The sequence below is a fragment of the Esox lucius genome, chromosome 16, assembly GCF_011004845.1.
Source record: "Esox lucius isolate fEsoLuc1 chromosome 16, fEsoLuc1.pri, whole genome shotgun sequence".
In the NCBI taxonomy this organism is placed as follows: domain Eukaryota; kingdom Metazoa; phylum Chordata; class Actinopteri; order Esociformes; family Esocidae; genus Esox; species Esox lucius.
This window is the reverse complement of record NC_047584.1, coordinates 16,306,671-16,318,981: the sequence shown is the minus strand read 5'-3', so window position 1 is coordinate 16,318,981 and position 12,311 is coordinate 16,306,671. Positions and strand designations below refer to the sequence as shown.

The 12,311-nt window shown below is 45.2% G+C and overlaps 1 protein-coding gene across 2 annotated transcripts; it reads left to right on the top strand.

Annotated features, from left to right (window-relative positions):
* Positions 1-199: 199 nt before the first annotated feature.
* LOC105024758 (INO80 complex subunit D) lies at positions 200-10,048 on the top strand. 2 transcript variants are annotated; one of them, XM_010894923.4, is made up of 10 exons: positions 200-903; positions 2,417-2,663; positions 2,745-3,544; positions 3,658-3,763; positions 3,922-4,146; positions 4,419-4,522; positions 4,721-4,854; positions 5,281-5,507; positions 5,722-5,876; positions 6,178-10,048. In XM_010894923.4, the coding sequence occupies exons 2-10, from the start codon at positions 2,446-2,448 to the stop codon at positions 7,185-7,187; spliced, it is 2,979 nt and encodes a 992-aa protein (XP_010893225.2). In that variant the 5' UTR covers positions 200-903; positions 2,417-2,445; the 3' UTR covers positions 7,188-10,048. The 2 variants fall into 2 exon arrangements, with proteins under 2 accessions (XP_010893225.2, XP_010893226.2); XM_010894924.4 differs by having other exon boundaries at positions 2,347-2,663.
* Positions 10,049-12,311: the final 2,263 nt, after the last annotated feature.

The window sequence follows — 12,311 nt, the reverse complement described above, 5'->3', positions numbered from 1 at the left end:
ATCAATGGTAAAACTCAAGATGTTCTCTATCTTTGTAGATGGAGTCATTTCAGAGCCATTGGTTAGACTTGGCAGAGCCTATCCCAGTAGAAGCTCTTTTGGGCATCTTTGTTATAGCAGTTTCTATTAGGCTTTTTTTTATATATATATACTTTTGATCTATTAATTGTTATTAATGTTTGTATTTTTTAACTTTTAAAAATTATTTGATAATTAAGTTCTTTATTACACAGCCATTAATGTATATGGTCAAATTATGCTGGTAATTGTATTGCAAATCATTAAGTCAAGAAAATGTAACTTGCATGGGGATGATTAGGGTCTTTAGGTGATGGGCACATGCTGCATCAGCATTGGGCAACAGTGTTGCAGCGGGAGTAGAGAGGAGAGAACTCATAAAGAATGATGTGATGATATCAGCCATAGCCAGATAGGAATTTAAGATGCTGTAAGGATGAAATGAGTAGGGAAATGTAACTTATTTCAAAATATGTAACCATAACTACACGTCTCCTTAATCAGCATAACATGTATGCATTCGACTAGACATAAAATTGTATTTCTTCACTGCTGTAGCAAATACAAAGTTGAATTTCCAATATGGTAGAGAGGTTGTTGTTGTACAGTGGACTGTTGTCATGTCCCCGCAGTGCCTGTAGTGGTGCTGTGAGGAGTCTGCTGTGGACTGAACTAAAATCCTCAGCAGCTCCCAACTGCTAATATTTGCTGTGGATAATCTACATTTAAATGCATCAGCATTTTCAATGATATTGTATTCGAATAAGAGCATTATTAGTATCCTAAAATATCGAATATCGATGCACGAATAGGTGAGCTGGTTCTAATAGGCACTTCTACTGTGTATCTGGAGCGAATACCTTACACAGCCTATACCAATTGAAGGTAAGCGAAGCCACTTCTCAGCCTCGACTTCGATTTTTTGAGAGCCCGGTTGTGGCGCATGACTAGTCAAACGTCTTTGACACTTGAGGCCCGAGGATTACTAGGTCTGATAGGCCTTATCGTTTCATGTTAAATGTTTGTTTGTGACGTTTGATAATCTGTATCACACAACACATGATAATGATAACTAACGACACGCTTTATAATATGCGGATTTTACAAACGCTTTGTTGATCACGTAAATGTATACATTGACTAACCAGAAAATGACCAGGTGACTTGCGTGCAATATTTGTTTTGAAGGCCTTTTTGAACGGGCCTTAGTGCCTCTCCTTGCCTTTGTTTGCTATTGGCCACAAATTAGGCTATGTTTGATTCTCTAACTATATAAAATGTAAAGATATTTCACATTTCAAACTATTTTGTAATACATGTCAGATGATTGTGAATAGGTCTTCGTATTTCACAGAAATATTATAATGTGTATTGATGTTTCCGTTTCCTGGCTACTGGAACGCTGTGTTTGTGTTTTTAGCGTAGCTAGCTAGCTAACGTAACGTTAGTTAACAAGCTAATATATGCTCTCTAGCTAACAACCTATATCACAAGACAGCAAACTACTGTTGCAATTTAACATACATTGTGGTTATGTTTGTTAATGTGTTCAACATTCCCATAATATAAATAGTTGGTTAGCAGTGTAAACTAGCTAGCTATCATCACCTGACTAGGTTGCTATTTAACATGAGCTAGGTAGGTACATAAATAGCTACATAGGCTAACATTAGATAGCCGTTTGTTTTGATAGCTATTAGCTAATATGTCTAGCTAATATGTGCGTTGGGTAGCAAATGATTAGCTAGCTACGTAACTAGCTAACTAACTCGTAACCTAGCAAAACGTGCTAATTTAGCTTTATATATATATATATTTTTTAAATGCACAAGAAGTGTACACGTTTGCTTGCATGAATGTAAGTTAGCTATGCACTTCCTCCTACCAAATGTAATTCAACGTTCTCTAACGTTAAGTAGGTAAATAACAAACGACACTTATGTCGAGGAAATTATATTGTGACAATACAGTAGTGTCCACGTCCAGTTCTTGGATGTAACTGTCAACTGAAGTCAGAATGCATGCTCATGCACATTCATTTAGTGTACAGTAGCCACAGGTATGGGGAAACATACAGAGATTTCTACACCTGCTGTGTCTCAAACCAAATTTCCCTGTCATTCGGTCTTAAAACTTGAAGTTAAGAGATGTATCTCAAGTCTTTAATTTCTTAGAACATAATCCTAATGTTTTGGAAATGTGTGCGTGTAAATTAATTGTACCTGGGAATGTTGCTAGCAACAACCAAACCATAGGCTTAGAAGTGTTGTAAATGTTTATTTCTCTGTATCCTCAGTGTTTCTGTTTTTGTCTTGTTTGCATATTCAGGGCAGTCTCTGTGATTTACTGTGCGTGATGTAAGACTCACGGTTTTCCCTGGCTTCTTCCTCCCCATCAGCTGATGTTCTCAAGAACAAGAGTCACGTGATGTATGAGGGCAAACACATACACTTCTCTGAGGTGGACAATAAGCCATTGTGCTCATACAGCCCAAAGCTCTGCAAGCAGCGCAGACTTAATGGCTATGCCTTTTGTATCCGTCACGTCCTGGAGGATAAAACTGCCCCCTTCAAGCAATGTGAATATGTGGCCAAGTACAACAGCCAACGATGCACCAACCCCATCCCCAAGTCTGAGGACCGCAGGTGAGTTACAATAGAAAGAAATTCTCAGTGCTGAGGTCATTGTTGTGGACAGCTTTTTTAAGATGTTTGTTGGTTCGCCAGATACTGTAACAGCCACCTCCAAGTCCTTGGGTTTATCCCCAAGAAGGAGCGGAAGAAGAAGCATGATGCGCTGGATGACATGCGCTCAAGACCTCACTTGGAATCGGTGGCTCTTAACATAACTGTTCCCTCACTGGCGCTGAAGGCTGCCAACGGCTTGGACGAGCTGCCACCCTCCCCACCCTGTACCCGTCTGATACCCCTCCCGGACGGGGAGCACCTGGACCCTTTTGCCTTCTACGAGGAGGACACAGACGGAGAAGAGGGTCCTCCTCAGAAGGGCTCCACTGTCAGGAAGAAGATACACAGTCGGCTGGTGCTTAGTCAGAAACTACAGCACCACCATCAGGACACCGACCTCCAACCTCCTCCAGAGCACTTTAGACCCTCTCCTGTGCCCCGCGTGCACCCGTCCTCGCCCCTCCATCCCCACCTTCCCCGTCAGCAGCAGAGCGCTCTCCTCCAGCACTCAGCCGTGCCCTCGTTTGTCCTCCCAGGACAGCAGCAGGGTTTATTATGCAAGCCTGCTCCACCTCAGTCTCCAGCCTTTCTGCCTCCTGGGTTGCCCCCCAACACGGCTCCCAGTCCGGCGCAATCCACCTGTCCTCCCTTCAGCAGGAAAGCTCCATTCACCGCCACACCCCTGCCGCCCGGTACCTGGGACAGCGCTCACCGGCATGCGGTGGCCATGCGCCCGGCTGTCTTTCTGCCTCCACCTGTCTGCCTGGCCAGATTACAGCATCTGGTGCAGCTTGTCGCTCAGAGACATCAGGAGCACGGAGACCTCTTCCCACATCTCGGTACATCTTCTCCCTACTGTCTACCCTGCTTTGTCTGATTTCTTAGTAGCGTGTAAGCTTTGTGTACTAGGGGGAGTCTAGAGCAGCCGTACTAACTGGGTGTCTTGGTACAGGGTTGGACTGGTCTGAAGACAGTTCAGAGGATGATGAGGTGGAGGCAGAGAGAATTCCACCCTATCACAACACTTGGAGCCTACAGGAGGGACGTCTGCAGGAACAGTGAGTTGCTTCTTATCACCTTCTTTTGGGGGTGGGGGCAGTGGGGAGAGAGTGTTTTGACAGAGTTGTGGGTTGGATTCAGTGCTGGAGCGATACGTGCGTGATGGCCCCGGTGTGCCACCGGATAGGTTTCTGACCTGTTTGATTTGGCCCTACAGTTCAGAGGGCGAGGCAGGCAGCTCGCGGAGAACGCGGCTCGCTCGGCTGTGCTCGTACCTTCAGGAAAAATACAAGCACTTGTGCAGGCAGGAAAGGGCAACCATGCGCCAGAAGAGATACCGCTATGCCTTCCGCAAAGCCCTGCTGCACGCCGCCAGTAAAGACCCAGACTGCGCTGGCCAGCTGATCCAGGAGCTGCACACCGTGTCCCAGACCTCGTCAAGGTACCCGCACTTAACAGTACTCCATCTGCCTATAAGCCGGATTAACCTGGTTGACTCCTGTACCGGCATCTGTCAATAAGAAATGTAAAGTCATGAATGACAGTCGTATTCATTTGGTGTCATACGTCTCCCCTGGAGCCTAGATTACGCGTGATTATATTTCCCAGTCGCACGGTCAGGAGGAAGTCATAACCCCGGCGATGATAGTGATGTTGCAAAGGGCCGAGTGAGTGTGGCGGTCGTTTCCTAAGCGTGGGTCTGTCTCTCCTCAGTGCCCCGAGGCAGCAGGAAATACAGACTGGAATCTGCACTGGAAGCACCAAGGGCCAGGCCTGCAGCAGCCAAGCTCTGCCCTTCACCCGACACTGCTTCCAGCGTATCCTTTTCGACGACTTTCTCGATGGCCCACGTAGCGGTTGGGAACACGCTATCATTTATTAGGGAGTGGAGCTTCAAGGCATGCCGTAATCGAGCGTAGCTAAGCGACTCGGTATGGATGCTGTCTTTAAGACCTGGTTGTTGAGCGTGTTCCTCTGTCTTTTCTTGGAGTGCTTCCTTCACAGTTCCTTGGCAGACATTCTGTTGAATCGCTCCCAGCAGCTCTTCTCCAGTTGCACAGCCAAATTCGCCGATGGACAGCAGTGTTCCATCCCTGTGTTTGACATCACGCATCAGACACCGCTCTGTGAAGAGCATGCCAAAAAAATGGTGAGTTCCCTCTCTGTAAGTTACCTGAAAACTTTAGTCCATGACGTGTTTCAGTCGGAGGCAGTTATGACTTGTTGTGCAAAACCGACGTCAGTGATTAGATTGTCTTCAACCGATCAGTATCAAAGAGAATGACGCATAGAAACAAATTGCTTTGCCAAAGTGTGGGCTGCATGTTTAGGACGAGTCAGACAGAACCCTTCAATTTCTGGGTCAAATTGTCATGTTTAGAAGGTAATATCCAGACGCTTTGTGGAAGAGGAACCAACACCTGTTGGGGCTGCGTAGTGTTCAGCTGCAGCAGGGAGATTTGTGTAGCCCGGCCACTCACTCAGTACATTGGGAATGCTAATACTCCGCTGTTGTGGTGATGGGTCAGTATCTGCTTTGTAATGCTGTACTTACAAAATGTCTATTTCCCTGTAGGACAACTTCCTGCGTGGTGACGGTAACAGAAGAGTGCAGCACCAGCAACAGCAGCAGAGGAAGCCACGTAAGAAGACCAAACCTCCGGCACTCACCAAGAAACACAAGAAGAAGAGGAGGAGAGGGCCATGGCGACCCCAGAAGCCCATCCCACCGGCGCTGCCCCAGGGGAACTTGGGAATGCCATCCTCCTCGGGCCTGTCCATACCCCCCCAGGCCAGCGTCAGGTCTGTCCCAGCCTGTCTCTTTTCCTCACTCAACTTTATTGTCAACATGTTGTTACGTACTTCTTTGTGCCGACCTCTGCTGATAATGTCATGGTTGATAATGTCGTGGTTGATAATGTCGTGGTTGATAATGTCGTGGTTGATAATGTCGTGGTTGATAATGTCGTGGTTGATAATGTCGTGGTTGATAATGTCGTTGTTTCCTCTGTGGCAGGAGCCCCTCCACGCCTGAACTGAGCACCGATGAGCTCCCCGATGACATCAATGACATGGCAGACATTCCAAACGACCTGGAGCTGAATCAGGAGGACTTTTCAGACGTGTTGCCCAGGCTCCCGGACGACCTACAGGACTTTGACTTATTTGAAGGTACGCCTGATGTATATGCCCAGAATGGATTTCACCACTCCAGCGCCGATTCATTAATTTTCATTATTTTCCATAATTTTTCCTTTTCAGTTTTTAGACTTTTTTCTCTCACAAACGTGTGCTTATGTCAGCCTTTTTTTAAAGAGCAATGTTGTTTGAACAGGTGTCCTGTGAATCTTTTTTATTTTTTTTTCGTTGAAAGAACTGAAGGCTCAACTACATACACAATCAAGTGTCCTTCAATTAAAGAGGATGGTTGATGGTCCCAGGGCATGTGGGTAACAGATGTCTCTATCCTCAGGTAAGAATGGGGAGCTGCTTCCCACCACAGAGGAGGCTGAGGAACTGGTTCGGGCGCTACAGGCAGGGCTAATGGGCTCCTACCCAGACTCCCTGGTGTGCCTGACCTCCATGGCGGACCTGGCGCAGGCTGACGGGGTGGATCATCGGGCCATGGCGGCAGTGTTCCCCGGGCCCGGTGTTCAGTCAGGGGGGATGGGGGACCTGCTCAACGGCCGCATCCCCCCAGAGAACTTCTCCAGCCTGGAGCTGGAGGACAACCTGCTGCACTCTACCGGGGGTCACTTCTCCCCTGTGGCGTCACCTCAGCAGCCCCCCGCCCAGGGTCTGCCCCCTCCCTCGGGGCCTAGCCTCACCTCCGCCCCCGCTGTTGCACATAGCCCCCTGTCGGAGCGGACGTTTCCCCGGACACACCCTCCCCACCTCCTGGCCAAGCCCGAGGCGCCCACCTCGTCTCCACAAGGCAGCCATTACAGTAGTGAGCATGTGCCATCCCCCTACAGTGACCACATGTCCTCCCCCCACACCGCCTCCTTTCAGACTGACTCCCGCCTCTTACTGGAGGTACCTCTCAGCGGGGTACCGGGCCCGCCACGCTCCTCCTGGAACAACCTCCCCCTGCCCCTCACGGATCCTGCCCAGTTCGGCAACCTGATGGGACCAGAGGGCCACCTCATATCCACCTCTCTGTCCACTCCCCCATGCTCCACCACCCACTCTGTCACTCTGCAGCCCATGGCTGCCCTCTCAGCAATGCCCCAGAGTGGCCTGACGGGCTCGACTGCTCCCCCCGCCCCCTCGCCCCCCGACCTACTGACCTCCACCCAGCCCAAGCAGCAGCTCCCTCAGTTCAGCGCTGCCTTCGGCCACCAGCTGGCCTCACACAGTGGCATCCCCAAGGACGTGCAGCCCAGTCACAGCTCCACAGCGCCTCCTACTGGCTTCTCCATTGCGAGTGCCACCGCTGCAAGTGCCAACAGTGCGACGCCGCCCTTTCCACACAGTAACTGAGAGAACGTTGTGCACAGTACAAGGACTGCAGGTCAAACCGGGGACTCCACGCTGTCCATTCACTTTCAACCTACTTCCATCTGCTCAAGTGTGCAATGTGGTAATGGTGCACTATTCTATCAGAATTTGCACAACCTCAGATATTCCTTAACTGTGTAATGAGTTGGTGAGGATGTAGCCCGTTGGCCGACTGAAAGGGTATGCTAGGGTCCAGTAGTTTGATGTGAATGCAGCGCCAGGAATTCGCCAGCAGGGGGAAGTGTTGGACAGAGTTTGTGTGGAGGGAGGCGGCCCAGTAGAAACACGGTCTGATGTGGAGGAGGAGTGTTAGAGGAAAGTGAGATTCCCCATCTTAGTGAGAGCAACAGTGCTAGAGAATTCAGTGACAAAGCCTCAATCAGTGGTCTGTTTTTTTGTATTGCCAGTTTAGTCTTGTCTTACAGCCATCAACTATATCCTGCTTTGCTATGATCATTGCATCGGTTCATCTGTTCCTCGTACACTGTTCCATTCACCTTTTGAAAGAGATTCTAGGGTAGATCTTTTTATGTGAGTGTGACCCATTATGAAGCAGCAGAGGACATTTCTCTGTAAAATTGTATCATGAAGTAGTCCTGTCCTCCACAACTTAAGACACAGAATTTCGCCAAACCACTTTTAATCAGCTGTTTTTATATTGTATATATTCGCTCTTATGGGTTTACTCAGAAACGTAAAAGATATTTCGTCCTCACTATTGGTTGTGGGACTTGTTATGGGTGGCCTATTAGACAGTTGAAGGTAGGCTAAATCGTGTTACTTTAAGCAATAAACACATTGACATACTTTCTTGTCACAGTATTGTAATGTATTGTATTGGTCTCCACTTAATGTACCTTCACTATGTATTCCAAACCGACGTGGACCAGAAATATGTTTGAGCCTGTACGACTATCCGTGTCCAACCATTTGTCCTAAATTAAGGCTAAACTGTTTGTCTGACGAGTAGAGATCTTGACTATTTGTAGCAGACCAGTGAAGAGGTCAGGAGGCTTCTCATGGGTCATAACGAGGAGTCACAAATTGAGAGAGGGAAGCGTCAGTCCTTATTGCATGAGTAATGGTCAAATCCAGGAGCTTCAGTGTCCTCTTTTCTCCATGCTCTAGGCTGGATCGTACCAAGGCCATTAAAGGGACACGAATGCATGTGGCCCCTCCCTCCTGTGAGAGAAACACAATGTGTACTTCAGGAACCTGGTGGGGGGAGTGGGGGGTGGAATCTATCTTCAATATCATAACTTAGTGAGGACCAGGAGAAAGTCATCTGATCAAGCAGTGTGTATGGATCCAGTGGATGGGTATATGGATGTGAAATGATGGCCCCCTTGTTTTACCTTCTGTTAGCTGACTGTTTGTGTGGTAGTGTGACTTCATTGGTGTAAACTGGTGCAATGAGCATTTCTGAGGTATAGCACTGTCTGTTGTAATCAGAACTTCTTATCAGGTGACTATTAAGGTCAAAGAAGCATGGGTCTCTATGTTAACTATGTTAACTGTTTGGTTAGGGAATGAGGATGGAATCTACCAGACTCTTGCCTATCTGGTTTTAATAAGTTATTTCAGCAGTAAACCATGAGTACCAATTTTATTTTATTTTTCTATAAGGAACGAAAAGATACTCAGACAATTAGGTTTTTCCTATATTTATAGGGTAGACATCTCTACATTGGGGTTTATTGGTGAGTTAATGAGTGGCAATGGATTGAAAATGAAGTTTAAAAAATATATATAAAAAGAATCTTGTCATTTGCAAAGTGCTCGACGGAAACTGTTTTGTGGAAAACATTTCTCTTCTTTTAATGGCTATCAAAACTGTTGTTGTGTCCCTTCAAAGTGGAATGATCAATGTTTTGTGTTCACACTTTGTCATTTTGGTAAACACTTTTCTAAATTGATGTAAGATGGTATTTTTGATAGCTATTAAACTCAGACAAGCAGTTGCTACTGAAAGATTGGATTGCATGGAGATACCTTACATCTGAGTGCAAAGCCACATTTCCCAATCATAATTACTGGATTGCTCCTACTAGCAGTAAATTCAAATATAGCATTGCTTACCATTCTTACCATTTTATTCTTTGCAAGTAATGGGGATATACATAAAAGCACCTGTAATCAGTTTGGATTTGGAACACAGCATACCTTCTCAACTGATTTTCTTTCAGGATACTGAAAACTAACAGCTGTCACTAACTGCACGCACATTGTTAAGACCTGAGCAGGTCCAAATTCCAACTGCGAGAAGGCCCTGTTCATTCTCCCAGTTCCAAAGAAAACATAGTAATTGGAAAATGCCAGAGCAGACTTCAAGTTTCATTTTCTTTTGCTTGACCACAGCATTGTCATTCCTAGATGTACAGCCCCTAAGTGTTGGGTGGGCTGGAATGTTTTCTTGAATTTGTGCAAGCAAGGTGATACTGCTGTATTCACAAAGCATGAGATTAGAAACATTGCAGTGCAGTTAGTTTCCCCACCAACCATATTGAAAAGACTCAACAGGGCTCTGTAGGCACTTGTAACTGCTTGAAATCAGAGAGATGGCTGACAAATTCCTATATTCATTGAATGTACTGTATTACTGTTTTTAAAGATGATAGGATGAGCTAATAATAATCTAGTCACCTTTTGTTATTGGTCCTTGTTTAATTTGTCTAAGGTATTTTTTTGTATACAAAGGTTTACATTTTTATGTATATTTTTCTTGTGTACAAATGATGTAATATGTGTATAAACACTGTATGTAATATCTGTATATAGTGTGATAAAATTTGATCTTTTGTTTTTGGATGTATAAATAAAACTTGCTGTGAGGTATTCGCTGACATTGTTTCAGCATTTATTTTTTAAAGTGCACAATTCTGACAATACAATAATAACATGCCTCTGCAAGTCACAAAGGCATGTCTTTAATGACTAAACTATCTCCTGGGCCTTTATGTCCCTCACCCTGTCAAGGAAGCTAACATCTCTGAAGTTACCACACAAGGAAGTGATAAAATGCACCGTGCTTACGTGAACAATCAGCAGCCTAATGTGGTTATTTGAAAAAAAAGATTGTGACACTTCAATGTAGTCAAAAGGGTGGGACACCCAGATTAATTGGTGGAACTTTTCTAGTGAAATTTGCTGATCCATTCTGATGACAGTGACATCAGTTGAGATCAGCTGATTAACAATATATTGAAATGGACTACTTCAACATGGAGATAGCCTCAAATTTTGACTATGCTGGAACAGTGCCTATTATAGCATACACTCACCTAAAGGATTATTAGGAACACCATACTAATACTGTGTTTGACCCCCTTTCACCTTCAGAACTGCCTTAATTCTATGTGGCATTGATTGAACAAGGTGCTGAAAGCATTCTTTAGAAATGTTGGCCCATATTGATAGGATAGCATCTTGCAGTTGATGGAGATTTGTGGGATGCACATCCAGGGCACAAAGCTTCCGTTCCACCACATCCCAAAGATGCTCTATTGGGTTGAGATCTGGTGACTGTGGGGGCCATTTCAGTACAGTGAACTCATTGTCATGTTCAAGAAACCAATTTGAAATGATTTGAGCTTTGTGACATGGTGCATTATCCTGCTGGAAGTAGCCATTAGAGGATGAGTACATGGTGGTCATAAAGGGATGGACATGGTCAGAAACAATGCTCAGGTAGGCCGTGGCATTTAAACGATGCTCAATTGGCACTAAGGGGCCTAAACTGTGCCAAGAAAACATCCCCCACACCATTACACCACCACCACCAGCCTGCACAGTGGTAACAAGGCATGATGGATCCATGTTCTCATTCTGTTTACGCCAAATTCTGACTCTACCATCTGAATGTCTCAACAGAAATCGAGACTCATCAGACCAGCCTGTGAAATGATGACCAACCTAATTGTAGCCTCTTTTTCCTATTTGTAGTGGAGATGAGTGGTACCCGGTGGGGTCTTCTGCTGTTGTAGCCCATCCGCCTCAAGGTTGTGCGTGTTGTGGCTTCACAAATGCTTTGCTGCATACCTCGGTTGTAACGGGTGGTTATTTCAGTCAAAGTTGCTCTTCTATCAGCTTGAATAAGTCAGCCCATTCTCCTCTGACCTCTAGCATCAACAAGGCATTTTCGCCCACAGGACTGCCACATACTGGATGTTTTTCCCTTTTAACACCATTCTTTGTAAACCCTAGAAATGGTTGTGTGTGAAAATCCCAGTAACTGAGCAGATTGTGAAATACTCAGACCGGCCCTTCTGGCACCAACAACCATGCCACGCTCAAAATTGTTTAAATCACCTTTCTTTCCCATTCTGACATTCAGTTTGGAGTTCAGGAGATTGTCTTGACCAGGACCACACCCCTAAATGCGTTGAAGCAACTGCCATGTGATTGGTTGATTAGATAATTGCATTAATGAGAAATTGAACAGGTCTTCCTAATAATCCTTTGGGTGAGTGTATATACCCAGACTTATTTCCCTCTCTAGTGTCAGAACAAATATTTCCACAATCTAGTGAACTTTCAAGCAAGCTAAACCAACCTCTGAGTGGCCTAGCCTAGGGTGCTCTCAGTTCGCTTTGTCCCAGCCTAAACATCCTTTAAGAGTATGTATTACATAAGTTTTCACCCCATTCATATTACTATTTGGTAGATCCAACTTTGTCTGGAATAGCAGTTGTATTTTGATATGTGCATTCAGAATATATTCAGACCCTTTGCATTTGAAAGTGTTCAGGTGCATCCACCTTGCATTGATCATGCTTGAGATGTTCTTACAACTTGATTGGAACACCTTTGTGAATTCAATTCACTGGACAGGACTTGGAAAGGCACACACCTGTCTACAGAGTTGACAGTGCATGTCAGCAAAAAACAAGCCATGCCATCAAAGAAATTCTCCATAGAGAACCAAGACAGGACTGTGTCAAACAGATCTGGTATAGAAACCTTTCTACAGCATTGAAGGTCCCAAGAACACAGTGGCATCGGTCATTCTTAAATGGGAGTTTGGAAAATAAGATGTGATGAGCACAATTAAATAAGCATTTTATAAACATTTTATTATTAAAATATGGTGAGTTATTACACTTTTTT

Coding starts and splice junctions, on each gene's coding strand:
- LOC105024758 (XM_010894923.4), top strand. CDS start 2,446: ATGTATGAGGGCAAACACATACACTTCTCTGAGGTGGACAATAAGCCA. Junction 2,664..2,744: donor CCCAAGTCTGAGGACCGCAG/GTGAGTTACAAT, acceptor TTGGTTCGCCAG/ATACTGTAACAGCCACCTCC. Junction 3,764..3,921: donor GAGGGACGTCTGCAGGAACA/GTGAGTTGCTTC, acceptor TTGGCCCTACAG/TTCAGAGGGCGAGGCAGGCA.